Source organism: Plecotus auritus (assembly GCF_963455305.1).
Source record: "Plecotus auritus genome assembly, chromosome: 5".
In the NCBI taxonomy this organism is placed as follows: domain Eukaryota; kingdom Metazoa; phylum Chordata; class Mammalia; order Chiroptera; family Vespertilionidae; genus Plecotus; species Plecotus auritus.
Window position 1 is genome coordinate 185274743 of NC_137776.1, and position 27210 is coordinate 185301952.

At 69.5% G+C, this 27210-nt stretch overlaps 2 protein-coding genes across 2 annotated transcripts; both read left to right on the forward strand.

Moving 5' to 3' along the window:
* The first annotated feature begins 559 nt into the window (after positions 1 to 559).
* SNAPC4 (small nuclear RNA activating complex polypeptide 4) lies at positions 560 to 16050 on the forward strand. Its single transcript, XM_080667885.1, has 24 exons — positions 560 to 677; positions 1291 to 1468; positions 2181 to 2227; positions 2998 to 3165; positions 3245 to 3370; positions 3859 to 3937; positions 4206 to 4287; positions 4944 to 5048; positions 5118 to 5190; positions 5450 to 5614; positions 5956 to 6103; positions 6297 to 6403; positions 6543 to 6637; positions 8228 to 8322; positions 8741 to 8820; positions 9024 to 9449; positions 9865 to 9948; positions 10625 to 10835; positions 11245 to 11315; positions 11699 to 11785; positions 12551 to 12578; positions 12878 to 14409; positions 15207 to 15327; positions 15857 to 16050. The coding sequence occupies exons 2-23, from the start codon at positions 1348 to 1350 to the stop codon at positions 15321 to 15323; spliced, it is 4047 nt and encodes a 1348-aa protein (XP_080524011.1). The 5' UTR covers positions 560 to 677; positions 1291 to 1347; the 3' UTR covers positions 15324 to 15327; positions 15857 to 16050.
* Positions 16051 to 17889: 1839 nt separating this feature from the next.
* Positions 17890 to 27100, forward strand: CARD9 (caspase recruitment domain family member 9). Its single transcript, XM_080669593.1, has 13 exons — positions 17890 to 17941; positions 19143 to 19356; positions 19599 to 19736; positions 20270 to 20574; positions 21643 to 21822; positions 21922 to 22065; positions 22343 to 22468; positions 23979 to 24170; positions 24606 to 24647; positions 25017 to 25065; positions 26182 to 26258; positions 26801 to 26877; positions 26964 to 27100. Exons 2-13 carry the CDS (start codon positions 19173 to 19175, stop codon positions 27061 to 27063), a joined length of 1614 nt encoding a protein of 537 aa, XP_080525719.1. The 5' UTR covers positions 17890 to 17941; positions 19143 to 19172; the 3' UTR covers positions 27064 to 27100.
* The last annotated feature ends 110 nt before the right edge of the window (positions 27101 to 27210 follow it).

Genomic DNA, 27210 nt, shown 5'->3' on the forward strand with positions numbered 1-27210 from the left:
CTCACCTTCAGTGCAGGGAGACCCGCTCCTTTTGCGGGGCGGGGGGTCCCACTCATCTCCCAAGATCCTAGTGTTAGCTGCCCCAGCACATATACTAAAATTGGACCGATACAGAGAAGGTTAGCATGGCCTCTGCGCAAGGAAAACGTGCAAATTCGCGAAGCATTCCTTATTAAGAGAAATAAGACTTGCCCCGCCCGCGCAGTCCTGCCCTGCCCTGGGGCGGACACCCCTCTGACCTGTAGGTGTGCAGAGACCCAGCACTTGGCAGGTTTCCTCACTGGTGGCTCATCCAGAATCCTAGACCCAATTCACCGGGAAGAACGGAGCCCAGGAGGCACCGGCTGGGGTCCCGCGCGGCTGCGGGGGCGGGGAGAGCCCCTGTGGGCTGCGGACCCGGTCCCCCTGCGCATCCCGCCCAGCTGCCCCGCTAGGCGGCCTGCGCACGCGGGCAGTGCCGGGGGCGACCGAATGGGGGCAGCACCGGCCTGCCCGCCGCCCAGGGCCGCTCCCGGCGTTCCCCGCGCCTGTGCGAGGCCTCGGAGGCGGGACTTCCGGCCCGCGGTGTCCGAGTCGCGCGGCTGCCGGAAGCGTGGCGGCAGCGGCAGCGGGTGAGGCGGCGGCGGCTCCCGGGCCGGGCCTGGCTCCGCTGAGCTCCGTCTGTAGGCGTTTCAAGGGTAAGCCGGGCGCTTTGTGCGGGGATGGGGCTGCCTCCGGCGGGCGAGGCCTTGCCGACGGCGGGCGCCGACCCTCGCTTGCTTTCGGCCCTCGGGCTGCGCTGCGCTCCCCGGCGTTGCCCCTGCCTGTGCCGGTTCTCTCGCCCCCTCAGCCCCGCCCCCTCCCCCTTTCGGGTCCGGGCCGGTGCCTCCCACAGGCGTCCGCTCAGTGTCGGCCACCGCGGTGCGGCTCCGGCTGCGGGGAAACGGCGGGGCCCGCCGGCCGGCCCTGCTCTCGGTGCCGGCCACCTGCTCACAGCGACGGGCGGACCCCCGCGAGCGGCGCCGCCGCCTGTGGTCCGGGGCCGCTCCTCGTCCCCTGGCGACAGCCCCACACCCTGCCCCTCTGCCCTGGGCGCCCAGCGCTCGCGGTTGCTTGTGGGAAGACCGGCCTGGCATTAGGGTGCTGTTGGTGCCCGCCACGCCCCCCACCACGTGCTGGTCGCAGCCTCGGAGCAGGCAGGGTCCCTGCAGGTGGTTCAGCACCCCACGGCAAAGAGCGGGGGTGCCTGGGGAGGGGGTGCCAGGTCTCAGCCCGGGCCCCAGCTTTGGTCAGCTCCTGCCACCCCTGCAGGCGCGGTCCGGAGGAGAGCGGTCCCCCCGCTCCGGTCTCTGGAGGCAGGCAGAAACCATGGACGTAGACGCCGAGAGAGAGAAAATAGCACAGGAGATCCAGGCGCTGGAACGGATGTTGGGTTTCGATGAGGAGGCCTCAGGGTCCAGCCTCGGCTCGGATTCCGGCTCGGACACAGGTGCGCTCCCAGGACGCGGCCGCCTCTGCCTGCGGCTCCTGTGGGCCACGCGGTGCTGCCGGGACCAGCGGTTCTCACCAGAACCGGACTCGGCTCACACCACGGACAGTCTCTCACTGTCCCTTCGGCACCAGCCCCTGGCCCTGCCCGAGCTCCCCGCCCCCTGGTGGGCACCTACATCAGGCTGTCCTGGGAGAACCCCAGGCCTGAACAGCCACCGCAGCTGAGCACCCCGTCCCCTGGCCCCCCTGTTCCACGGGCACAAACTGTCCTCTCTCTGGGTCCCCTGGGGCCGGGTGCCCCTCACACAGCTCCTGCTAGAGGCCTGCCTTCTGAGGCCCCACTTCGTTCACCTGTTCCCAGGGCCTCGGCGTCCGTCTCCTCCCCGGTGGTCCCCGTAGTCCCTGTCCCTGCGTGCCTGGGGCGCTTCGGGTTGGGCCTCTGTCTCCTCTTTCTCACTGACCTGCCCGGTCCAGTACCCGCCTCCTGGCCAGCGAACAGTGCTCAGCTCCTGGGTGCTGTCGGGGAGGGAAGGTCCAGCACCCCAAGTCTCACCCTGAGGTCTCTCAGCCCTTCCCTCATCGGCAGCAGCTGCCCCGGGGGGCGGGGGGGGGTGCCACGCCTGCGGGTCGGCGCCTCGGTGCCTATGGGGGCCCCTTGCCAGCCCATCTGTTTCCATGGCGGTCACAGCGGTGTGTTTGTGTCCCCACAGATTCGCTGACCGACGAGGACTCTGCCTCTGCTGGTCCCCCGAGCTCGGTAACTACCGCCCTGAGCTGGCCGGGTGCTGGGGAGGGGGTTCCTGTAATAAAACGACGCGTGTTGTTAACCTGGTCACGTGTCGTCAACACGAACATTGTTAGTAGGTTGGTGTGTGTCCCTTCTGACTTCCCAAGCCCTAGTTCCTCTCAGCCCGACAGCACGCACGGAGGGCAGGCAGCGGGCCGCCCGGGCCTCGGCCTCCACGTCTGTGCAGGGGGAGGGGGCAGTTACAGCCCCGTCAGTCACACCCAGGAGCATCCAGAACAGTGTCCGGCAAGGAGTCACTCAGCCTGGCGACTGCTAACTCTTCTCCGATCACTCGGGAGTTTTCTGTAATTTGGGGACATTTCCGCAGTTTGCTTGTTTCTTCACCTCGTTGGTAGGAGCGGCGCCGCCTCCTGTCCGCCGCGGCGGGCAGGCCCCTGAGGCCCCCGCGTGGGCTGCCCGCATCTGCTCAGACTCACTGCCTTCCCGCTTTCTGGCTTTGCGTGCGCTGCTGCCGCCTGCCGTCTGCCACCTGCCTGTGCTGGACATCACACGGGCCCGTCACAGGGTCCAAGTTTAGCAGAAACAAAGTGGAACTACCCCCCTTGCCTCACACACACCCACCCCCCTTCCTAGAAACGGAAATGAGTTCTCAGTGAGGGAAGGGGTGCACAGGAATTCCACGGCAGGGGGGTCCTGCCAGTCCAGCGGCTGGGTCTCGGCCCTGAGGGTGGAAGCGCTGGTGGCCCCGCTTCCTCACCCGCAGCCTCTGTGGTGACCAGGAAGAAGAGAGGTGGGATGGAGCCAGCAATGACGAGGACGACCCCAAGGGGAAGACGCTTCCTGAAGACCCGGAGACCTGCTTGCAGCTGAACATGGTCTACCAGCTGGTGCTCCAGGAGAAGCTGGCGGAGGTCCGCCTGCTGCTGGCCCAGAACCGGGAGCAGCAGGTAGGAGAGGGTCCGGCCCGCGCACCCGCCAGGCCTCCGGGACCGGGGCGGTTCTGCCACGGGCCCCTCGTGTCCACAGGAGGAAGTCATGTGGGACCTGGCAGGATCCAAAGGCCCCAGGGTGAAGGACGGCAAGAGCCTGCCCCTGAACCTGTACATCGGGCACTTCCTGAAGCCCTACTTCAAGGACAAGGTCACCGGAGTGGTGAGTCCGAGGCATTGGGCTCCATGGGGAGGGCGCACCCCCGCAGCCTGTCATGAATTCCCGTGGTCTTCCGGGCGGTGGTCTCCAACGTCCTAGCACCCTCCCGGGCCCAGTGGAGCAAGTCGGGGCCGCCTCCTGGAGTGGGGCCGGCTAGCTGCTCCGCGGACCAGCCAGGACCCGGCCTCCAGGGGTGGCCGGGGGCCAGCTAGGCAGGGCTGCCCGGTCCTGGCGGTGTGGAGCCCGGCATTGCTCGTGGCAGTCTTCCCCTCTTCGCCACCCTCTGCAGTCCCTAAGCCCGCCCTCTGCCAGTTGGTGGTGCCCGGTGCCCAGGGAGGCAGCTGCTCCGGGTCCAGGCATTCAGGGCCGGGCCTGGCACGGGGCCTGGCTGCTGGAGGAGGCGGAGGAGAAGGGTCCTGAGTCCGCGCTGGGCCCCGTGGGGAGCACACCTGGCCGTGACGCCCACATCGTGACACCGTGCTCTCGGACAGGGGCCTCCTGCCAACGAGGACGCGCGGGAGAAGGCTGGCCAGGGCATCAAGACCTTTGAGGAGCTCCTGGTGACCAAATGTGAGGGCCGCGCTCGGCACCGCGCCTCCCGCACCCTCTCCCCAGGCTCGGGCGGCTCTCCGCTCCCTCCTGGCCACACACCGGGCCGGGTCACGCCCAGCCCAGCCTCCCCGCACTGATGGGGTCCTTGTGGGGACACCTTGCGGTGGGCCCAGAGGGGTGGTTTGTCCTCCGTTTCCTCTGACCGTACGTGGAAGTCGGAGCTAACGGCGTGGGTGGGTCCTGGGGAGGCCCGGCCCCGGCAGCCCGCTGAGCTGCGTCTCCGCAGGGAAGAGCTGGGAGAAGGCCTTGCTCAGGAAGGCAGTGGTGAGCGACCGCCTGCAGCGCCTGCTCCAGCCCAAGTTACTGAAGTGAGTCTCCAGGGCCTGGCACAGGCCGGGCCCCCCTGCTGGTCCCCCCCTTGCTGGTCCCCCCCTTGCTGGTCCCCCTCTTGCTGGTCCCCCTCTTGCTGGTCCCCCTCTTGCTGGTCCCCCTCTTGCTGGTCCCCTGCGGCAGCGGCTGCAGGCCCAGTGTGGAAGCGGGTTAGCCAGGCCCCCACAGTCCTGGTCCGACTCGGGCAGTTTCTCTGGTCTGGGCCTCGGTTTCCACCCGTGAAAACGGGGACCGTCCACGAGACCTGCTTTATGTGTGTGCTGATGGGGTGACGTCACGTGACCATATCACAGCACCTGTGGTCCAGCCAGTGGGTCCCAGGAGCCTCCCGTTGCCTCACGCCTTGACGCTGGCTCAGGGCTACCTGTGGTGGCCGTCACATCCCTCCTTGGGCTGCGGGAGGTGGGCTTTCTCCCCAAACTGTCCTGGGAGCGGGCATGTGCGTGCGGGCCGCGGCCGCCCCAGGGCCTGGCACAGGGCCGGAAGCCGGTCACTGGGCCCTGGGATGGGGGGCGGCCGGCCGTTGCTGCACTCGCTGCTGACGTGACAGCCAAGGGTGGCGCCGCGTTCTCCGCGGGCGAGGAGCCGCGCCGCTTGGGGAGGTGAACTAGCCTGCGGGTCTGCCCGCCCCCAGGCTCGAGTACCTGCAGCAGAAGCTGAGCAAGGCCACGAGCGAGGAGGAGCGGCAGATCCTAGAGAAGCAGAGCGGCAAGGCCGAGAGGGAGATCCGCGACATCAAGTGAGTGGGGTGCCGGGCGGCGTGGACGGGGCGAGGGGCTGGCCTGACCCGGTGCCCTCGCTTCTGCAGCCAGCTCCCGGAGGAGGCCTTGCTGGGCAGCCGGCTGGACAGCCACGACTGGGAGAAGATCTCCAACATTAACGTAAGTCGGAGCATGCTCCACGGCTACCACCAGACCCAGCACGAACCCGTGGCCAGGTGCGTGGCCAGCACTGGGGCAGCTCTCGGGCCCCCCCTCCCCCCGCTGGTGTGAGCCTCTGCTGAAGGGGCGCGTGCTGAGTAGCTTTGCATTCAGAGCCAAGTCTCCGGGTTTGGCTGCACGAGGCCTGGCGCCGGGATGGAGCCCCCGCTTTCCCCGCACGGCCGCCGCCAGTGACAGCTCCGCGGGGGTCTCTCTGCAGTTTGAGGGCAGCCGCAGCGCAGAGGAGATCCGGAAGTTCTGGCAGAACTGGGAGCACCCCAGCATCAACAAGCAGGAGTGGACCAGGTCGGAGCTGGACCAGCTGAAGGCCATCGCAGCCAAGCACGGCCACCTGCACTGGCAGGAGATCGCCGAGGAGCTGGGGGTAAGGACCTCCCGGACCCCAGGGGCGTGGGGTGCTGCAGGGACCCTGGAGACCCGGGCGCCCAGGGGGACTGCGTGGGCACCGAGCTGAGACGCAGGGTGTGGTTTGGGTGTCACTCAAACCGAGCGTCGCTGTCACTTTGCTGAGGTGACTTCTTTCCGAGAGCGTCTGCTCGTCACAGGCACTCTTGCTGTCCTGTCGGCGGGGGGTGGGGAGAGGGGGGGAGTGGGTTGTTGGTGCCCGGAAGCCCTCACCCACGTGGCGCCTCCACCCCGGCTGTGCCCGGGCGCCCCCGCGCACGGTGAGCTCCAGTGACAGCCTCTGCCGTGTCTGCCGTGAAGACGGGGCGCAGCGCCTTCCAGTGTCTGCAGCAGTTCCAGCAGCACAACAAGGACCTGAAGCGCAGGGCGTGGACGGAGGCGGAGGACCGCACGCTCACCCAGCTGGTGCAGGAGATGCGCGTGGGCAACCACATCCCCTACCGCCGCAGTGAGTCTGCGCCTCCGGCCCTCCCCGCGCCCTCGGCCGGGGCCGCCTTCGGGAGGGCAGGGGCGGCCGGCAGGTCTGCGATGGCGAGGCGAGGCTGGAGGAAGAAGGGAGTCCGGGTCCCTGCTCCGTGGTGATGGAGGCTCCTTCGGGGGGACCCTGGCGGGGCAAGCTCACGAGGCCCCTTTGCCCCCAGTTGTCTACTACATGGAGGGGAGGGACTCGGTGCAGCTCATCTATCGGTGGACCAAGAACCTGGACCCCCGCCTCAGGAAGGGTCTCTGGACCCCCGAGGAAGATACGGTAGGTGTGGGGGCCGGGGACCATCTCCTGGGAAGGGCGCCTGGACGCTCTGGTGGCCGCTGGGCCCTGGCGTCCTGTTGGCGGACTGAGTGGGGGTGTGATCACGGCAGAGGCCCATCTGTCTGTGTCGTTCCTGCAGAAGTTGCTTCAAGCCGTTGCCAAATACGGGGAGCACGACTGGTGTAAAATCCGGGAGGAGGTGCCAGGGAGGAGCGACACCCAGTGCCGGGAAAGGTGAGGGCGCCCTGCGGGCGCAGCCTGTGGTTTTGGTGTGAGCACTGAGTCGTAGCGGCCGTCACTTTCTGGGTGTTGTGAGCCCCCCACAGTGAAACCTGTTCCCCAGCAAAGAAAAGTCAAAAATGGACCAAGGGCCTGAACAGACATTTCTCTGAAGATCAAGCACACGGAGAGATGCTCACATCCTTGATCGTTTGGGGAATACAGGTCACACCCCACGGGTTACCACTTCCTGCCCCAGGATGTGGAGAGACCGGAACCCTGGGCACCGCTGGTGGGAATGTACCGTGAAGGCTCCTCAGGAATTAAATAGGACCGCCACGTGGCCCGCAAATGCCCCTGCACGCCCGCTGCCGTGTGGCCCGCAAATGCCCCTCACACCCGCTGCCGCGTGGCCCGCAAATGCCCCTGCACGCCCGCTGCCGCGTGGCCCGCAAATCCCTCTGCACACCCGCTGCCGCGTGGCCCGCAAATGCCCCTGCACACCCGCTGCCGCGTGGCCCGCAAATGCCCCTCACACCCGCTGCCATGTGGCCCGCAAATGCCCCTGCACGCCCGCTGCCATGTGGCCCGCAAATGCCCCCGCACGCCCGCTGCCATGTGGCCCGCAAATGCCCCTGCACGCCCGCTGCCGCGTGGCCCGCAAATGCCCCTGCACGCCCAGAAGATGTGAACACGGACTCGGACACTTGTTGGTACACTGTGCTCACAGCAGCGCTGTCCACAGTGTCCAGGAGGGGACACGCCTCGCTCCCAGCATCCGGGAGGGGGACATGCCGTGTTCATGGCATCGGGACATTTCGTTCCTGGCTTCTGGGAGGGGCACACGGACTGCCCTGGACGGGGAGGTCGGGAGCGCAGTTGGCAGTGTCTGGGCACTGGCTTCCTGTCAGCCTGAGAAATGGGTGGGGACGCGCTGAGTGCCGCGGCGTGCCTGAGCCCGAGCCTGGAAGGGGACATTGTGAGCGAGGTGCCGTGCGCGCGACGTCCTCGTTTCTCAGACACACACGTAGGTCCCACGGTGACGCTGGCTTAACCTGGGGACCCGCCAGACGACCCTCCACAGTGGCTGCCCCCACGTTCCATCCCCCAGCCGCACGCGGAGTCCAGTCTCCCGTGGCCTCGCCAGCACGCCCTGCTGTTCCGACGGCATCTGCGTGGCGCCGCCGTGTGCCCGCTGGTGTGGGTTGGCCTGTGCGTGGCTGCCCCAGGAGCGCCCTGGCGGGCTTCCTTCCCTGGGGAGTGCCCTGCCCCTGCCCCACGTCCCCTCCGAGTTACTTGTCGGGTCACTGGCGGAGAGGCCTGGGTAAGCTCCAGGAAGCCTCTTGGCGGGCACGCCGTTTGCAAACACTCGCCGCCTGGGAGGCGTCTTGCCCTTCTCGATGGGGAAGCCGTGCGTTTCCCACTCTGACGAGGTCCAGGTTCCCTGTAGTTTGGGCACAAGCTCGATGGGGAAGCCGTGCGTTTCCCACTCTGACGAGGTCCAGGTTCCCTGTAGCTCGGGCACAGGGCTCCGGTTTGTGGCCCATTCGACGTCCGGGGCAGGCCGTCCCCGCCCAAGCGCGCCCGTGTGCTTGTCCCCTCCAGGTACATACGGAGGCTGCACTTCAGCGTGAAGAAGGGGCGCTGGAGCCCCAAGGAAGAGGAGAAGCTGCTGGAGCTGATAGAGAAGCATGGCGTGGGTGAGTCCTGGGCCGGCCACGGGGCTGGGGCTGCTCTGCCCGGCTGCCTCCGGGTCCTCTCCCTCCTCCCAGGGCGGAACGAGGCGGGGGGTGGCCGGTCCCACCACACAGACCAGGTCACAGTCATGGGGAAACGGAGGCGGAGATGAGCCGGAAGGGAAGTGAGGCACTCGCCCCCGGTACGTGCGGCCTCGGCCCCTCCGGGCGGCTGGTTTCGTAGTGAAGGCCGTCTCCTGCTGAATCTCTGCCCCAGCGGTGCCAGCTGCATAGCTGGGGGGGAAGCTCCTGAGCGGGAAGAGCAGCGGGAGCCCATTCTGGGGACCACGGCGTCCTGAGGGGCCAGCTTCTTGGGGAAGAGCCTCTTCCTGGCCGAGGGGCCGTGTCCTCAGACGCGAACGCTCGCACGCATCCTCCGCAGGTCGCTGGGAGAAGATTGCCTCGGAGCTGCCCCACCGGACAGGCGCCCAGTGTCTGAGCAAGTGGAAGATCATAGTCAGGGTGAGGCCCCGATGCCCGTCAGGGCCGCGCCCTGTGCTGCGGGCTGGCTGCCCCGGGGCAGGGTGAGGGGCGCGGGGGCGGAGAGGAGAGGGCTCTGGTTGGTGGCCCAGGGCAGAGGGAGACGGACCTGGGGGGCAGCGCCCTCCCGAGAGCAGCCTGCGCCCGAGGAGCTGAGGCCTCATGCAGCCCTTTTCCCCCGAAAGAGGAGGAGTCGGGGGAGGCGGCGGCGGCGGCGCCTTCGCAGCGTGCGGTGGAGCTCCAGCAGCGAGGCCAGCGGCAGCGGTGACAGCAGCAGTGGGGACAGCAGAGACTCGGAGCCGGAGCCAGCCCGGGGCCCCCAGGAAGGTGGCCGGTCTCGGCCGCCAGCACAGCACACGGTGCCGGACGTGGACCTGTGGGTTCCCGCCAGGCAGAGCGCCCACGCACTGGGGCCGGGGGGCTCCCCGGGATGCTCAGCTGCCCCCCCGAGCCGTCCCCGGGCCTCCAGTGTTGCTCATGGTGGCAGCAGGGACGTGGAGGAGGCGGGCAGACAGGCCCCCTCCGGGACACACAGCGCCAGCCTGGGCGGCATCGGGTCCCCGCCCTGCACCGACACTCAACCCAGGACCTCCGAGCGGCCGGCCGACGAGGTGGGCACGGCCCTGGTGTGCCCAGGCTCGGGGGGCTGGATGCTGCCGTTCGGCAGCCACGAGGCTGGTGCTCAGGGCAGTGGGCCGGCAGCAGCCTTCCCGCCGAGGCCTGAGAAAGCCCCGCAGGAGAGGCTCGGGGCCCGCGGGCTGAACCCTCCCTGAAGCGTTCACCCGAGCGGGGGCGGGACCGTGGGCGAGGAGCCGCCGCCTCCCGGCCTGGGCTCCGGTCCCACTGGCCTGCCGGGCGTGTGCCTGTCTTGGGGGAGGCCCGCCTAGGCGCCCGGGCTTCAGAGCGTGTTTCTCACCACCGTGGTGCCGGCTTCGGGGTCTGGGCGAGGCGTTAGCGTGCTGCCAGGTGGCGGCTTCACGCTGGGCCCCTGCCTTCAGCCTCGCTGTCTGTCTGTCTGTCTGTCAGGGTGCGAGGCAGCTGCTGAAGGTGCCTCTGGAGACCCTGAGGTACATGCTCAAGACGAACATGGCCGACCGGGGCCGGGCTCGGGTAAGGGCCTGCCCACGTCATCCACCACTGCACCCTTCTGCCCGCTGAGTGCATGCGTGTGCACATATTACCACAGCCCCGGCCCGCGTGCACCTGTGTGTGCACATAATACCACAGCCCTGCCCCGCCCCGCACCTGTGTGTGCACGTAATACCACAGCCCCCCCACCATGCACCTGTGTGTGCACATATTACCACAGCCCTGCCCGCCGTGTAACCTGTGTGTGCACATAATACCACAGCCCCGCCCCGCCCCGCACCTGTGTGTGCACGTAATACCACAGCCCCCCCACCATGCACCTGTGTGTGCACATATTACCACAGCCCCGCCCGCCGTGTAACCTGTGTGTGCACATAATACCACAGCCCCGCCCCATACCTGTGTGTGCACATATTACCACAGCCCTGCCCCGCCGTGTACCTGTGTGTGCACATATTACCACAGCCCTGCCCCGCCGTGTACCTGTGTGTGCACGTAATAACACAGCCCCGCCCCGTACCTGTGTGTGCACATAATATCACAGCCCCCCCACCATGCACCTGTGTGTGCACATAATATCACAGCCCCGCCCCGCCGTGCACCTGTGTGTGCGCACTGCCCTGTTCAGCCTGGTCCAGCCCCGCCCCCTTAGGTACACAGCTTTGGGGGGCAGCACTCAGGTGCCTTCCCCCCACAGAAGCCATGCGTGCTCAGCTCACCCCAGCGGACCACCCCGGGCAGCAGCATTGTGGCCAGGCCTCATGTGCGGCAGATGTGGCGGCAGCACCGGAGGCACGCCCTGCAGCAGAGGCGCCTCGGGCGCCAGCTGCTGATGGCCGTGAGCCCGTGGGTGGGCGACATCATCGTGCCCTGTGCTCCCAGGAGGCCCACTGCGGCACCCACACGAGGTACTGCCCTGGGGCTCCGGGAGCCTGCCGGGGGCCGGGCACGGGGAGCCTGCCGGGGGGCGGGCACGGGGAGCCTGCTGGGGGGCGGGCTTGGGGCCCCTGCAGACGCTTGTTTTCCTAGAAGGGCGGGCGTCCCGTGGGAGGTGGTTGGATTTGGCCTCTGTCGTCCTGCTGAGCGCTAGGCGGTCAGTCTGGGAAGTGGCTGCCATTCGGGCCTCAGCAGGAGCATATTCCTGTGGGCCCACGGGCAGGTTGGGTGTCTGCATGTCTCACCTGGGACACGCTCGGAGTGCCTGGCCCCTGCCCTCCCTGGTCAGGAGGGGTGGCAGCTGGCTTTGGGGTTCTTCGGGGCTCCCTGCCTGGCACCCAGGCTCCGGGGCCACTTTGCACATGTGCCCGTGTCCCCCAGCCGACAGCATCGGGGCGCAGCTGCAGGACGCCCGCCTGGCCAGCACCCCGGTGTTCACCCTCTTCATGCAGGTGAGCCCCGCAGAGCGCCCCCCGTTGTGCCTGGCTGTGGGGGTGCCGGTGGGTGTCCCTCATGGAGTGCAGTTTTCTAAAGCCATGGGTCCTGACAACGGTGCCAGCGCCCCTGCCGCGTCCTCCAACCCGGTCCCAGAGGGTGGGCTGCGTTGGGAACCCTGTCCCCAGGGCTCGGATCGGGGCAGCAGGCAGCCCAGTGACCGGCCTGCGCCTCTGGGCCTCGGGCCCGTCCCGAGAGGCCTGTGGTTGGGGCTGGCCTGGGCCCCACTGCAGACCCTTTTCGCCTTGGCCCTTGGCCTGTGGGGCAGCCTCAGGGCAGGGCAGGGCCTCCTGCCACACGTGTCACGCGTGTGTGATACATGTGCTCCCTGTGCCCTCAGCTGTTCCACATCGACACTGCCGGCTGCATGGAGGTCATTCAGGAGAGGAAGGCCCAGCCGCCCACCCTGCCCCAGGCTGGGGCTCAGGTGAGAGTGCGGGGCAGTGCGGCCGTGGCTCCCCTGGCTCCTGCCCCCCTCCCCCCTCGTCCCCCAGGCAGTGCTGGGTGTAGGTGGCGTTGGCCCAGCCAGGAAGTAAGGGATGTCAGCTTTCCAGGGACAAGGGTGTCTGGGGTCCCGTGGGGCTGGGCTCAGGGAGGGCCTGGAGCCCCGAAGACTCCCCACCGTCCGGGAGGAGAGACAGGGCCGCACACAGGCCCGCCGGCTCCCGGCTTCGCTCACACTCCCCACCCCTGCTGGGTGGCTCGCCTGGTGCAGGAGGCCAAGCCCACGGGGTCCTTCAGGGAAAGGTTGTGTCCTGAGCCTGGGCACCACTGGAGGAGACCACAAGAGGGTCCAAGGACAAGTGTGGCCGTGGCCCCGCCAGGCCGCAGACCCCTGTGCCCTCCCGTCCCACAGCCCGGCCCTGCCCCTCCCGCAGCCCAGCCTCCTACGTGAGCTCTGCTGGGGGGGCCTGGGGGTGGAGCTGCATCAGGAGGGAGGCAGTGGTCTGGGGAGGGGGCCAGCCCGGGAGGGCCAGCCAGGCCGGGCCCTAGCCTCTAGCTGCAGGTGGGGGGGGGGGGGGCCTTGTCCCCCTCTATGGGCAAGAAGTGAGCCGTGGTCTTGGTGGCACAACAGGTGTCAGGGAGGGTAGTCAGGTGAGCAAGGGGGTGGGGCCACGTGCAAAAGGAAAAAGAAAGAAAAGGGGTCCAGCCTGGGACTCCCCGCGTGCTGAGTCTCTTCCTTCTTTTCCAGGCGCCTTCCAGTGCCCAGAGCACCCCAGGTACTGCCTCTCCCTTTCTCTGGGCTGTTCTGTCCCCCACGGGGAGCCGCCTGGCCACGACTGATGAGGGTTTTGTTTGAGGGGCGTGAGCCGCGCTGGCCCGAGGGGGTGGCTGAGTGCAGTGGGTAAGCCCGGAGGCCTCCCCAGCACAGGCCTGGGAGGCAGAAAAGATGCTCACGGTGTGGGGGCCCCTGGCCTCCTGCTCCCACGCTCCCAGCAGCTGCCCCAGGAGACCTGCGGGGTGGGGTGAGGGGTCTGGACAGGCACCTGGACCTCCGTGGTGGTCTCTCCTCCCTCAGGCCACCTCCTGGGCCAGGTGACAGCCCGAGGCGCTACAGCGAAGAGACCCAGGTGCACAGGGAGCAGGGGGCAGACCGGCCCGCCCCCGGCCACCTCTCCGGCGCCCCCGCCGGCTCCAGGCCGCCCCCTGCACAAAGTGAAGACTGTGTTCCAGCTGCTTCGAGAGAAGCGGCTGCGGGAGGCCCAAGCCAGCCAGGCTGCCCAGGGCCCCTTGGTTCTCCCACCCCAGCTGCTAGTCTCCTCGCCTGTGATCCTCCAGCCCCCTCTCGCGCTGGCCTCCCACGGCCCCCCAGCCACAGGACCGGGCGTCTCCACGTCCGCACTGCCCGAGCCAGGGGCCCCTGCGGCGGCCAGTCCAAGCGCTCCAGGCTCCGGGGTCTCGACCACGAACGCGAGGCCTCTTGCCCTGCAGGCCTTGGCCTTGGCTCCTGTCTCCACCGTGGCCTGGCAGGTCCCTGTGAGCCGCCAGCTGGACAGGCTCGGACAGTCTCAGGCCCCGGCCACGTCCTGGAGGCAGAGCCTGCCCGAGGCACCCGCCTTTCTTCCTACGGCCCCCAACCCCGCTCAGCCACTCGTCCAGCCCCTCAGGCTGATGCCGGCTCCAGGCACCCACAGGGGTGGGCCCCACGTGGTGGCCAGCACCCCTCTGCCTGCCAGCAGCGTGCTCACAGCCCCGGGGCTGCTCCCTGTGCCGTTGCCAGCCGTGGTGGGCCTCCCCAGGCCAGTGGCGACCCCTGACCCCCAAGTGCTGGCGGTGACTCTGTTGCCCTCATTGACGGAGACTCCAGTAGGCCAGGGCCCAGCCAACGGGGACGCAGAACCAGGCCCTGCCTCCGGGGCAGACCTCGAGTCCCTCCGGCCGGCCCCGCCCCCCCAGATCCCTGCGGAAGTGTGTGGTCATGCGGCCCAGCCCTGCCAGCTGCCTGTGCCCCCTGGTGCTGGCCCGGGAAGGACACTGCTGTCCCCAGAAGAGCCAGGGGGGCTCAGGGTGCTTCTGGGCTCAGAGGGGCCGCCCCCACCCCAGCGCGGGCCTGAGAAGGATGCCCTGGACCTCAGCCTGCTCTCCCAGGAGAGTGAGCCGGCCGTGCAGGAGTGGCTCCGGGGGCAGCGGGGGGTGTGTGTGCCCCCGCTGGGCAGCAGACTGCCCTACCAGCCCCCCGCCCTGTGCAGCCTGCGGGCACTGTCTGGCCTCCTTCTCCACAAGAAGACCTTGGAGCACAGAGCCACAGCCCTGGTGCCCGGCAGGGCCGCTGACGCCCTGCAGGCCTCCCGGGGGTGGGTGCGGGAGCAGCTGCAGGACAGCCCGGCCTACCTGCTGCTGAAGGCCCGCTTCCTGGCCGCCTTCACCCTGCCCGCGCTGCTGGCCACGCTGCCCCCTCCCGGCGTCCGCACCACCTTGTCGGCCACGAGGCCCGCCTCTGGGAGCGAGGACGAGGACCTGGAGGAGCTGGCGCGCTCTGCTGGCGGCGGGCAGCAGGGCCAGGCGAGCGGCAGTGCCCAGGCAGGGTCCGCAGCCACGACCCTGGTGCAGGTGGGTGGCTGTGGGCGCTGTGCCCCCACGCTGCACTGCCCTGCCCAGGGGTGGTGGGTGGGAGAGTGGCTGGTGCGGAGGGGACGAGGCTGCGTGCGGACTGTGCAGAGGCACCTCCCCTTGGGCCTCTGGCTGTGAGGAGAGGAAGGAACCTCTGACACGGGAGCCCTCGGCCCGCACCCACCCTGGGTGGCGCATCTGCCCCCCACTCCTGTGCACCCAGCCCTCCAGGTGGCTCTGCACCGCGCCCTGGGCTTTCTGAGCTGCGGGCAGGACTAGGTCCCTGTTTCCCATGAGGAACCTGGCAGAAACCTCTCGGGAGGTGTCCCTGCACCTCGTGGCTGCACCACCCGGGAGTCCCAGCCAGGCCGCCTCCGCCCGCCCCTGTTGTTGGCCGAGCAGGAGCGCTGGGCCGCCTCAGACGCTGTGCCAGTCAGGGAGGCCGGCGGGTGTTCCAGGAGCAGTGGTGCCTACCTCCCCCCTGGGTGCCCGTGGCTGCTGGGCTGGCTGACACCTGGGAGGCGGGGCTTGTGGCTGAGGCTGGGTCCCCTCCCCGGGGCTCCCACCAGCCTGGGCTGCTGGGACTGTCACCTCCCTCCCAGGGCCTTGCCTAGGGGTCCCAAGACTGTCTTCTGGGCTGATGAGCCCTGGAGACCTGGCTGGACCCAGATATTAAGGGGAAGAGCCCCCGCCCCCATTGTGTGGGGTGTCCACAGCGCCCTCGGCCCACTCCTCGCTGCTCCTGCTGCTGTCTCGTCCATCCTGGCTGCAAGGTCACGGCTGTCCCCTTGTTTTAGGGAGTCCCAGACCCTGGCCAAGGCCCTACCCCCTCCTGCCCGGACGATCTCGATGACTTGGATGTGCTCCGGACCCGGCGTGGCCGGCACGCCCGGAAGAGGAAGCGGCTGCTGTGAGCGGGTGAGTCCGGGCGGCTGCTGGCCGCGTGTGGCCTGGCGGGCCCTGCCTCGAGCTCACAGCAGGCGGGTGTGTGAGGCAGGGGTCCAGGGTCTGCAGGGGTCCTGGGCAGAGGGCAGGGGCTCCTTCCTGCTGGCCCTGTCCTGCAGTCTTCCCCATCTGCTCAGCGGGCAGCTCCTCAGAGACGCCCTCCTTGACCACTCTCCCGAGGAGCCGTCTGCCCGTGTCCGTCTGTCCTGAGGCACTCGCCCTCCCTACCTGTGTCCGTGGCTGCCCTCACCCTCTTCCCTGTGAATGTGAGCCCGAGGGCAGGCATGCGGCTTCTGCTGCTGGGTCCCCCGTGTCCAGACCGCGGCCCCAGGAGGCCTCGTCACAGAGGCGGCAGCAGCTCCTGGAGCCGGGGGCCGGGGGGCTCCGGGGAGCGAGCGCCATAGAGGAGCCATGCCATTGAGGCCCCCGCCGTGGGCCCCGCCCTTCCCTCGCCAGGCACGGTGCCTCCGGGCGCCCCCACCACGGGGTCCTTTTGTTCCAGGACTGCTCGGCCCGATGCCCACGGCCACACCCCCAGGAGCTGGGCCCGCCAGCCCCGCCGGCTGCAGGAGGCAGTGGCTGGTCCCTGGGAGGCGCTGCCAGGAGTAACCGCGTTGGTGGCAGGGGCTCGGCTGCTCTGCTCCATGTGCAAACGGGAATGTTGAAGGGATTAATAAAGGTTATATTTTTTCATTGAAAAGCAGCCAGAGGCTCCTGTGTCTGCGATCCTGGCAGTGAGTGGAGGGCTGGGCTTCGCCCGGACCTGCCGGGAGCCGCAGGCTGGGCCCTGGGTGCTCAGCCTGCCCGGGCCTCTGCGGTGGGAACAGGGAAGCAGAGGCGGGCAGCCCTCGGTGCCACCTCAGGGACCAGGGAACCCACTTCCCCTGCTGTCCCGACCACACAGGCCGACCCAGCGGCCCACGGGCCTCCTGCCTTCGTGCGGCGTTTCCCCGCAGGAGACGGTCCCACGGCTCCGCCCGTCCCGGGGCCCTGGCTTGGGCTCAGTCTGCACCCAAGGCCTGTGGGGCCACTTCACCCTGTGGTCACCGCACCGGCCGCCATGACTTCCTGGCCCGTGTCCAGCAGAGAAACGGCGATGGGTCGGCGTGTCCTGGCCCAGGCTCCCCCGCTCCTGCTGGACATCGCGCGTCACACCTGCCAGGGCCCCGCGCCGCTCGGGTGCTGTGGACGGGGTGTTGCTTGCACTCTCCACGGGCTCCTGGTTTCCCCGACTCCCTGGGCCCACGGCCCCTCGAGAGTTTGTCACACTCCAGCCCGGCTGGTGGGCTCCGTGGTGCGGGCTCGATCCCCAGCGGGGGCCGTGCAGGAGGCAGCCATCAGCGGTTCTCGTCGTTGATGTTCCTATCACTCCCTCTCCCTTCCCGCTGAAATCCATACAAATACGTTTTAAAAAATAAATGTTCCAAACGCGCAGGGATGGCCCGGGTGCTTTCCGCTCTGACTCCCAGCTCAGTCCCACATGCCTGTGGGTGAGATCTGCCTATTATTGAACACCCCCCACACAGCCTCGCTTTACAAAGTGGGGAGACGGGGTGGGGGACCCCACAGGCTGACCACGGTTCCGAGCAGAGCCACCCCCTCCTGCGGAGGCCAGCTGCACCCCACCCTGGGCGTGAGCCCCCAGGTCAGCTCCCCCAAGGGCCCCGGTCGTGACGGCGGGCTCTGTCCTCCGGGTGGGCCCTGCCACCACACTCAGACTCAGCAGCCCCCGGCTGTGCCAGGACCCCCGAGGTCAGCCCCACAGCTGGACCGTAATGGGCTGAGCCAACTAGCCAGGACTGAGGCTGGACCCCCCTCCCCCACCCAAGGGAGCGGCCAGGGGAGGCAGCACCTGGGGGGCGGGGCCGGAGCAGGGCAGGCGCCCGTCCTGCTCATCCTGCCTGTCCTGTAGCTGTCACCTCCCTGAGGCGGCGGCCTGGGCTCCCACGGTGGCCCATGGGGAGGGTGTCACGTCCCAGTGCGTCCTGGTGGAAAGTGGGCGCTCCCAGGAGGAGGGAGGGTGTGCTGGCTGCGGCGCTGGCTGGTGGCCACGGGGGGGGGGACGTGGCTGGGCCCATGTCTTCTTGCCACTGCAGGGCCTCCCAGCCCCTGCCCTCGGACACCACACTGCATCCCTATGACCGACGCGTGTGTCGGCCTGGCTGTGTGGGGGCCCAGAGTTGGGCCGGTCCCCTCAGGCCCCTGGCTGCTGGGCCCCCGAAGCTGCTGAAGGTGGACGTACTGGGCACAGAGCACCCCTTGCCCGGAAGCCCCCAGCAGCCTGTGTGGCTGCAGCGGCCCCCAGAGGACACTGAGGCCGGGCCTTCTGGGCGGGAGGGCCCCCAGCAGCTCTCCTCAGAGCCCAGGCCACTTCCACTTCCCTGGACCCAGCCTCCCGGGCCTCCTGGCCGGGCCAATCAGAAGGCAGCCACCTGGGACTGTCCCCCTGCAGGAAGTTCAGGGCTCCCTCCCTGCGGGGCCTCCCTCCCTCCCAGGCTGGGCTGCTGGCAGCACCTCCTGTCACTCATTGAATCGGCGGCGCTGGCCGACGGGCATCCAGCTGCCAGGCGCCCCTCCAGGACCTGAGGTAGGTGGTCCCCCTTCTGAAAGGCGCTGGGAAGGTGCCAGACTCTGCTCAGGACGGCTGCGCAGGAGCAGGTCCCAGAGGCACCGGGACCCTCCCAGCACGGGACCCTTCCTGTGGGGCATCCCTGGGAACCAACAGCAGCGGCAGGGCGTGGGCGGGGCTGCGCGTTGGCGCTGTGTTCCCCTCGATGCCCGATGCCAATGCCGATGCCCGGCTGTCGCTGGGCTGGGACACACCCCCAGGCACAGCAGGGGGCCCTTTCCCACGTGGGCCCGAGGCTCTGTCGCGGGGGGGCTGGGTCACGGTCTCTGTCCCCACTGCCCAACGGTCGACCGCACGGCCGCCCCCTGCCTTGGCCTGTCCCGGCTGAAGTCCCATGTCAGAGAGCCGAGGTGACAGCCCCCGAGAGTAGGCCCTGAGCAGGCGCCCCCGGGGAGGCAGGAGAGGACTGGGGCAGGCACCGAAGCCACCTTTCGGGCGGGCTCTGGCTCCCCCGTGGGCGTCTGGCCACCTTTCCCAAGTGGCAGGGTCGCCGAGCCTGACGCAGAGCCGCCAGCCTGGGCAGCCGCTGGGTGGCGGTTGCGTCACCAGCCGGCCGGCCCGGAAGGAAAGGAGGGGATGGGACTGGGATGTGCGGGCGCTGAGTGGGCGAATGAGGAAGTCATGGGGCTGGGAAGGTGGGAGGGTCCCTTGCCAACACGTTCCGGCTCCAGCCTGGGCACCGACAGGCTGCCTCCCTGCCCTCACCTGCCAGGGGGGCACCAGCACACGCAGCTCCCTGTGCCCACTCAGCTCCATGGCGGAGGCAGCTCTCTGGTTCCATGGCACTGGGGGTGCCCAGGAGCAGGGCGGGGTCGGAGGACAGGGTTACTTAGACGCCCCCTGTCTGACAGCATCTCCACCCCTCCCCCCACACGTAGAGGGGGCCCCGGGAGAGAGGCCAGGTGGCCAGCAGGCGGGAACAGGGCCCAGGGACAGCTTGGGGGCGCCGACAGTGCGCTGATGGGGCCAGGTCACCGTGCCGCAGTCACGCCCTCTGTGGCGGCCAAGACGGGAGGCAGGGTGAGGCTGCACGCTCCCCGACCACGCCTGGGCCAGTGAGCTCCTGGCCGCCTCTGCCCAGAGCTGGGGCCGGGCTCCAGGTGGCGGCGGCCTGGGTCCCGCTGGCCCTGCCAGCTCAGCGCACGGGTGTCGCTCCCAGGGCCCCCGGGCCCCAGCCGCGCCCGCCGCCATGTCCGACTACGAGAACGAGGACGAGTGCTGGAGCGCCCTGGAGGGCTTCCGCGTGAAGCTCATCTCCGTCATCGACCCCTCGCGCATCACGCCCTACCTGCGGCAGTGCAAGGTCCTGAACCCCGACGACGAGGAGCAGGTGCTCAGCGACCCCAACCTGGTCATCCGCAAGCGCAAAGTGGGTCAGTGCCCCGCCCGCCCGCGCACCCGCCCCAGGCGGCTGCTGCGCCCAGCTGCTCCCCGGGAGGGCTGGCCCGTGGCCGCGTGGGAGCGGGAAGTCCCGGCCTCCCGCCCCTGTCCTGCGTGCTTGGCACCTGTGGGCGGGCAGCGCCTGGACCCGGCCCAGGACCGGGCCAGCGGGGCTGCCAGGGCCCCGGCCCGTGCCCCTCCCGCCGGCGCCCGGCCAGCAGCTGTCTGGTTGCAGGTGTGCTTCTGGATATCCTGCAGCGCACGGGCCACAAAGGCTACGTGGCCTTCCTCGAGAGCCTGGAGCTGTACTACCCGCAGCTCTACAAGAAGGTCACGGGCAAGGAGCCCGCCCGCGTCTTCTCCATGATCATCGGTGAGGGCAGGGGACCATGGGGGGTGGGCCTGGGGGCAGGGCAGGCTGGCCCCTCCCTGCCGGGTCTCCCAGCGGATAAAATGGGGAGAGAGACGCCTGGGAAGGGTCCACGCGGGGGCAGGTCTGGTCCTGGCTCCCATCCGCTCTTCTGGAGTCGGGGGCAGGTGGGAGGTGAGGGTGCCCAGGCCGACTGGCGGCCCCGAGCCTGTCCTGCCCGAAGACCATCTGCCCCTTGAGAGGTCAGGGGCCTGTCGGCCCCAGCAAAGGCGAGGCACTGTGGAGTCCCCTCGCCTCACAATCAAAATGACCACAAAATTAGAGAAAGGGGAGGGTGCCCAGCGCCCTGGCTGCACCCCGCCCTGGGGGGAGGGTGCGGAGTCAGAACTGCCGTCCATTTCCCCCACGGGGAGCCGCTGCCACTGGGCACCGTCCCTGAGCTGAGCCGTCAGGGAGCTGCAGGGCAAGCCCAGGGCCGGGCGGTGGAGCCGGGCGGTGGGGACGGGACCGCTGACCCCGGCCGGCCCGGCCTGCAGACGCGTCCGGGGAGTCGGGCCTGACGCAGCTGCTGATGAGCGAGGTGACGAAGCTGCAGAAGAAGGTGCAGGACCTGACGGCCCTGCTGAGCTCCAAGGACGACTTCATCAAGGAGCTGCGGGTCAAGGACAGCCTGCTGCGCAAGCACCAGGAGCGCGTGCAGCGGCTCAAGGAGGAGTGCGAGGCCTGCAGCCGCGAGCTCAAGCGCTGCAAGGACGAGAACTACGACCTGGCCATGCGCCTGGCGCGCCAGAGCGAGGACAAGGGCGCCGCGCTCATGCGCAACCGCGACCTGCAGCTGGAGGTGCCCTCCATTCCCGAGGGGGTCCGGGCGGGGGCGGGGGCAGGGACAGGCAGGGACGGGGGTGGGCATCGTTGGTGGGCCCCGTCGAGGGGAGTGTGGCGGGCGGGGGCGGGGACAGGCAGGGACGGGGGTGGGCATCGTTGGTGGGCCCCGTTGAGGGGAGTGCGGCGGGCGGGGGCGGGGACAGGCAGGGACGGGGGTGGGCATCGTTGGTGGGCCCCGTGGGGGGGGAGTGCGGCGGGCGGGGGCGGGGACAGGCAGGGACGGGGGTGGGCATCGTTGGTGGGCCCCGTGGGGGGGGAGTGCGGCGGGCGGGGGCGGGGACAGGCAGGGACGGGGGTGGGCATCGTTGGTGGGCCCCGTGGGGGGGGAGTGTGGCGGGCGGGGGCGGGGACAGGCAGGGACGGGGGTGGGCATCGTTGGTGGGCCCCGTCCGGGGGGGGGGAGTGTGGCGGGCGGGGGCGGGGACAGGCAGGGACGGGGGTGGGCATCGTTGGTGGGCCCCGTCGAGGGGAGGGCGGCGGGCGGGGGCGGGGACAGGCAGGGACGGGGGTGGGCATCGTTGGTGGGCCCCCGTCGGGGGGAGGGCGGCGGGCGGCGGGCGGGGGCGGGGACAGGCAGGAACGGGGGTGGGCATCGTTGGTGGGCCCCGTGGGGGGGGGGGAGGGCGGCGGGCGGGGGCGGGGACAGGCAGGGACGGGGGGGGGGGGGGGGGAGGTGGGCATCGTTGGTGGGCCCCGTCGGGGGGAGGGCGGCGGGCGGGGGCGGGGACAGGCAGGAACGGGGGTGGGCATCGTTGGTGGGCCCCGTGGGGGGGGGGAGTGTGGCGGGCGGGGGCGGGGACAGGCAGGGACGGGGGTGGGCATCGTTGGTGGGCCCCGTCGAGGGGAGGGCGGCGGGCGGGGGCGGGGACAGGCAGGGACGGGGGTGGGCATCGTTGGTGGGCCCCGTCGGGGGGAGGGCGGCGGGCGGGGGTGGGGACAGGCAGGGACGGGGGTGGGCATCGTTGGTGGGCCCCGTCGGGGGGGGAGGGCGGCAGGCGGGGCTGACGCTGCGGCCGGCCGGCAGGTGGACCGGCTCAAGCACAGCCTGATGAAGGCGGAGGACGACTGCAAGGTGGAACGCAAGCACACGCTGAAGCTGCGGCACGCCATGGAGCAGCGGCCCAGCCAGGAGCTGCTGTGGGAGCTGCAGCAGGAGAAGGCGCTGCTGCAGGCCCGGGTGCAGGAGCTGGAGGCCTCCGCCCAGGTGGGGGCGGGTGGGGCGGGCGCCGCAGGGACCGGAGGGGCGGGCGCCTCCCCCCGCCCCGCCGCTGCCCTGCCGCCCTGTGCCCTGCGCCACCCACAGGAGGGGAAGCCGGACAGGAGCAGCCCCTACATCCAGGTGCTGGAGGAGGACTGGCGGCAGGCGCTGCGGGAGCACCAGGAGCAGGCCAGCGCCATCTTCGCCCTGCGCAAAGACCTGCGCCAGGCCGAGGCGCTGCGTGCCCGGGTACGCACAGGGCAGGGCGCGGGCAGGGGGCCCGCCAGGCGGGGTGGGCGGAGGGTCTGGCCTGGGCCTTTCCTCTCCGCTCCACGTTCCTAGGCCCCCTTCCTGGAGGCACAGGGGCCCGGCTCCTCACCCCACCCCTTGCCCACTCTCCCTGGCATGGGCAGGGCCAGCCCAGCCCTTGGTCTGGAAGCCCAGGGCGGGCAGGGCCTGCGGGGCTCACGCAGCCGCCCGGATGGGGCGCGCGAGGCGTGGCCAGCTGCCGTCTCCCGCCCCGCAGTGCATGGAGGAGAAGGAGGTGTTCGAGCTGCAGTGCCAGGCCCTGCGGAAGGACTCCAAGATGTACAAGGACCGCATCGAGGCCATCCTGCAGCAGCTGGAGGAGGTGGCCATCGAGCGGGACCAGGTAGGGGCACCGCGGAGGGCGGGCACCGAGGGCTGTTCCCTCATCCGTGGGGGGTGCCCCGGCAATAGCTAGGTGGGGGGGGTCATTGTCCGAGTGGTTTTTATTTATTCCTTTTTGTATTTTTATTTTTTAAATATATTTTATTGATTTTTTACAGAGAGGAAGGGAGAGGGATAGAGAGTTAGAAACATCGATGAGAGAGAAACATCGACCAGCTGCCTCCTGCACACCCCCCACTGGGGATGTGCCTGCAACCAAGGTACATGCCCTTGACCGGAATCGAACCCAGGACCCTTCAGTCCGCAGGCCGATGCTCTATCCACTGAGCCAAACCGGTCAGGGCCCTTTTTGTATTTTTAAAATTATTTTTTAAATATATTTTTATTGACTTCAGAGAGGAAGGGAGAGGGAGAGGGAGATAAAAACATTGATGAGAGATGAGAGAGACACCTGGATCAGCTGCCTCCTGCACGCCCCCTACTGGGCAGCGAGCCGGGAACCCAGGCTTGTGCCCTGACTGGGAATCGAACCTGGGACCTCTTGACCCCTGGGACGATGCTCAATCCACTGAGCCACACCAGCCGGGCTCCAAGGGGCCGTTAAAGGACAAGAGCACATGTGAATGGGCGTGAAGTCAGTACCGCCGGCCACCTCCGCCCAGCCGGCTGCAGGAAACCCACCTCGCACTGGCCTTCCCAGACTTGGTCAACATACGTACGGCTTCGTTTTTATTGTACAAAATCGGGAGCATCTGTCTTGTTTTGCAAATAACTTTTTAAACCTGAACACCACGGGCACCTGGGTTGGCTGCCGCCTTGTGGCCGGGAAGCAGCGCCCACCTCCTGGGCAGTCCCTGCGGACAACCCTGCCCTCGGCGGTTGGGGCCGCGGGCCGAGCCGGACGTGGTCTGGCTGTGGCGCATTTGTCCACTCAGTCTCACGCTCAGCCTCCCGTGGGGGTGGGCGCAGCACAGTGTGACACGTTTATTTTAAAGAATATTCCTCGGCTGTTCACAATCACTGTTATTAAATATATCTCATTGACTTCAGAGAGGGAGGGAGAGAGGGAGAGAGAGAGAGAAACATCAATGATGAGCGAGAACCATGGATCGGCTGCCTCCGGCACGCCCCACACTGGGGATGGAGCCCGCAACCCGGGCCTGTGCCCTGACCGGGAATCGAACCCAGGACCCTTCGGCCCACACTCTATCCAGAGCCGAACCGGCTGGGGCTACGCCACTGTGGTCTTGATGTCAACCAGGGCCCAGAGGCATGAGCCCGTGTGGGGACGAAGTGCAGGCTGTCCCGCGGACGCCGGCCGGGCGGGGGGTGCGGAGCCTTTAATGTCCTTTCTTCTCTGAATGCCCACGCTTCCCGTCACGAGCCTTCACTGCGCTGACGATCCCTGACGCTGCGCTCCTGGACGGAGCAGAGGGGGCCTGGCCCCGGGCTGGACGTGGGCGGCCGTGCGGGGGGCGGGCTGTCCGGGTCTCCACACGCTCTCCCCGCAGGCCATCGCGTCCCGGGAGCAGCTGCACGCGCAGTACGCCCGCAGCCTGCAGGACAAGGACGCGCTGCGCAAGCAGGCCCGGGAGCTGGGCGAGAAGGCGGACGAGCTGCAGCTGCAGCTGTTCCAGCGCGAGGGCCAGCTGCTGGCTGCCGAGGGCAGGCTCAAGCGGCAGCAGCTGGAGATGCTGGTCCTGGTGCGCCTCCTGGGGCCCTGCTGCCGCGGGACACAGGGGGCCTTTGGGGGGGCTGCTGCTCTGGGACACGGGGAGGGGGGCTCTAGGGGAGCCCTGAGGTGGTGGGACATGGGGGGGCGCTCTCAGGGGCCCTGCTGCGGCGGATAAGGGGGTGGCCCCTGGTGCAGACATGTCCCCAGGGACCCCAGAGCCCAGGGGGAGAACCGCTGGAGAGCCTCAGTCCTGGCCCGGCCCGGCCACTGCCCCCTGGTGGCCCTGGCAGGTCCCGGGCCCTCCTCGGCCCCCTGGCAGGTGGCTCTGGGTGCGGTGAGGGACAGAGGGGGACCTCCCTGGAGAACTGGCCTGGGACCCCTCCCCACCCCACCCCCCAGCCCATTCCCCAGGCGGCTCAGCTTCCCCACAGGCTGCTGACCGGCCCCTCTTCTGTGACCACAGAGCTCCGACCTGGAGGACAGCTCCCCCAGGAACTCCCAGGAGGTGAGTGTGCCCGCCACCCCCCCCCGCCCGGCCGGGCTCGCGGCCACAGCCTCCCTGGGCAGTTCCAGGAGCTCGGCCGCCTGCCAGCGGCTCCGGTGAGCTGGGCCGTCCCCTCTCCTCCCGACACGCCGCCTGGCAGAGGACGGGCAGCTGGTGCCCACGGGGCCGCTGCGTGCTCAGGGCAGGACGGACCCGGCAGCCCACCCCGTGCCCTCGTGGGGGCCTTCCCGCCTGCCCCTGGCCCGGCTGGGCCGTGGAGACCCCCCGAGAGGCTCGTGCAGAGGGGGGCAGCGAGGGGACAGCAGCCCAGCGGGGTAGGCCGGGTCCACGGGGCAGTGTCCTGACCGGCTGCCCGTCTCTCTCCGGAAGCTCTCGATCCCCCGGGACCCGGAGGAGGACGCCGGGCTCTCGGACAAAGGTGAGGAGGGCGGGCTGCCACCGAGGCGTCCTCGTTGCCCGAGCCGATGCCAGTCCTGACCCTCGGCCCTGTGCACTTCACACCTGGGGACACTGAGGCTGGGAGGGAGAAGTGACCCCTGGAGTCCCCCAGCGAGCCAGCGAGAGCCCCATTCGAACCTGGGGCCAGGCCTGCCGGCTGTGTCCAGCCCCAGCCCCAGGACTGAGCAGGGAGCAGGGGAGGGAGCAGCCGGCTGGCACCCAGGGGTGCCACCCTAGGAAGCGGGGACAGGAGGGGACAGAGGGCTGTCGGGGGTGGTGGGGAGCTGGGGGCTTCGGGTAACGGGCAGGACCCTCTGCCTCCTGAAGACAGGACTGCGCGGGCGGCCAGGAGGTGGCCCGCAGGTGGCATGGGGCAGGGGCTGGCTCTGAAGGTGGGGTCCGAGTTCGGGAGGAGCCCGGCGCTGGGCCAGGGCTGGGGGGAGTTTGGGGGGCCCTGCAGAGGCTGGTGTGGGAAGCCAGGCGAGACTTCCTCAGCGTCAGGCCTGACCCGCTTTCAAAGGGGCAGAAGCGGAAGAAGGGGCACCGAATAGAGAAGTGAGGGTGCGCTGGTCGGATCTAGGGCCTCCGAGCCCCAGGGGCGCCACCGGCAGGCCTGAAGGTGGCGGCAGCCAGCCGGGAGCCCTGGGCCAGGGTGGCGGCCCCTTGCAGGAGCCTCAGGGTCAGAGGCTCAGGGGGAGGTGTCAGCTCCAGGCAGAGACCTGGGCTCGCTATGGTGTCCCTGCGACTCCAGCCCAGAGTCCCCCTCACGGCCAGTTTAGGGGAGCCAGCCCCTCCGGGCACCTGCCACCCCAGAGTCCCGAGCCCTGGGCCATCCAGGCCCTGGCCCATTCGGAGGGGGCCCAGCAGCTAGGACCCTTCTGCCCCCACGGAGGAGGGGCCGGGCCATGCTGGTGGGAGAAGCAGAGGCTGAGGTGGGAGCGCCCCAGGGCCCTGTCTGTACATTGGGATCCTTGGGGGGTCCCAGCAGACGGCCCAGGGCCGGGCAGGCAAGCACCAGGGGCGAGGAGGGGGTGCCGGCCGGGCACGCTGGGTCCTGGCAGGGGGGCGGCACCCGCAGGCACCACTCTCCTTGCAGGCGGCCCCGCTGACCGAGAGAGCCCAGAGCAACCCTTGGAGGCTCTGCAGAGGGAGCGGCCCTCACTGACCCCCAATGTAAGGCTGATCTGGGGTGGCCCTGGGCTGGGGAGAGGATTCCTCCACCTGGATGCCTGGCGGGGGGCGGGGTGGGGGGAAGCACAAGGGTCTCTGCCCATGGGCTCTTGGGGTGCAGTGTTTGGAACCTGAATCTGAGCCCCTCCCTTGCACAAAGCCGTGGGCAGAGGAGTGGCCAGGCCAGGGCTGTGCCTGGGCAGTGGCAGCCCCGGGCGGGGGCGGGGGGGGGGGCCTGTCTTCTGTACGGGCCACTCGGCCTTAACGGATAACCGCTACCCGGGAGCCCCCACCCCGCCCCCGCAGCAAAGGAACGGAGGAATCCTGGCCTGGAGCCCCGCCCGCAGGGGGCGCTGGGTCTGTCTTGTCCTCCAAAAGGAGGGACCCACACCCCGCTCCCCCGCACGCACGGGGTGCCCGCAGCCTGCTCCCCACACGAAGCTGGTGCTGCCGCTCCGACCTGGGTCCCCCCCCCACCCCCGGTCCCCCCCCCACCACCCCCGCGGGCGCGACCACAGCTCAGCTGAGCCTCCCGGTTGCTGCAGGCCGCGGGTCTGAGCGGCGGGGAGCCCCCCGAGAAGGAGCGGCGCCGCCTCAAGGAGAGCTTCGAGAACTACCGCAGGTGGGCGCCGGGCGGTGCTGGGCGGCCCCGGGCGAGGGCGGGCGGCCCCACGGACCCCGCGCACACCGCGCCTCGCTCTCCCGCAGGAAGCGGGCGCTCCGCAAGATGCAGCACGGGCCGCGGCAGGGGGAGGTGGACTGGGAGAACACGACGGGCAGCGACAACACGGACACCGAGGGCTCCTAGCGGCGCGGACGCTTGGCCCGTTGGCGCACCGACACACACAGCCGGCCGCCGGCCGCCCTTATGTAGGGGGACGGGGAGCGCTGTCGGTGCAGCTCCCTGCGGTGGGTGCGCCCGGGGTGGAGGCGGCCTGCGGACTGAGGTCCCAGG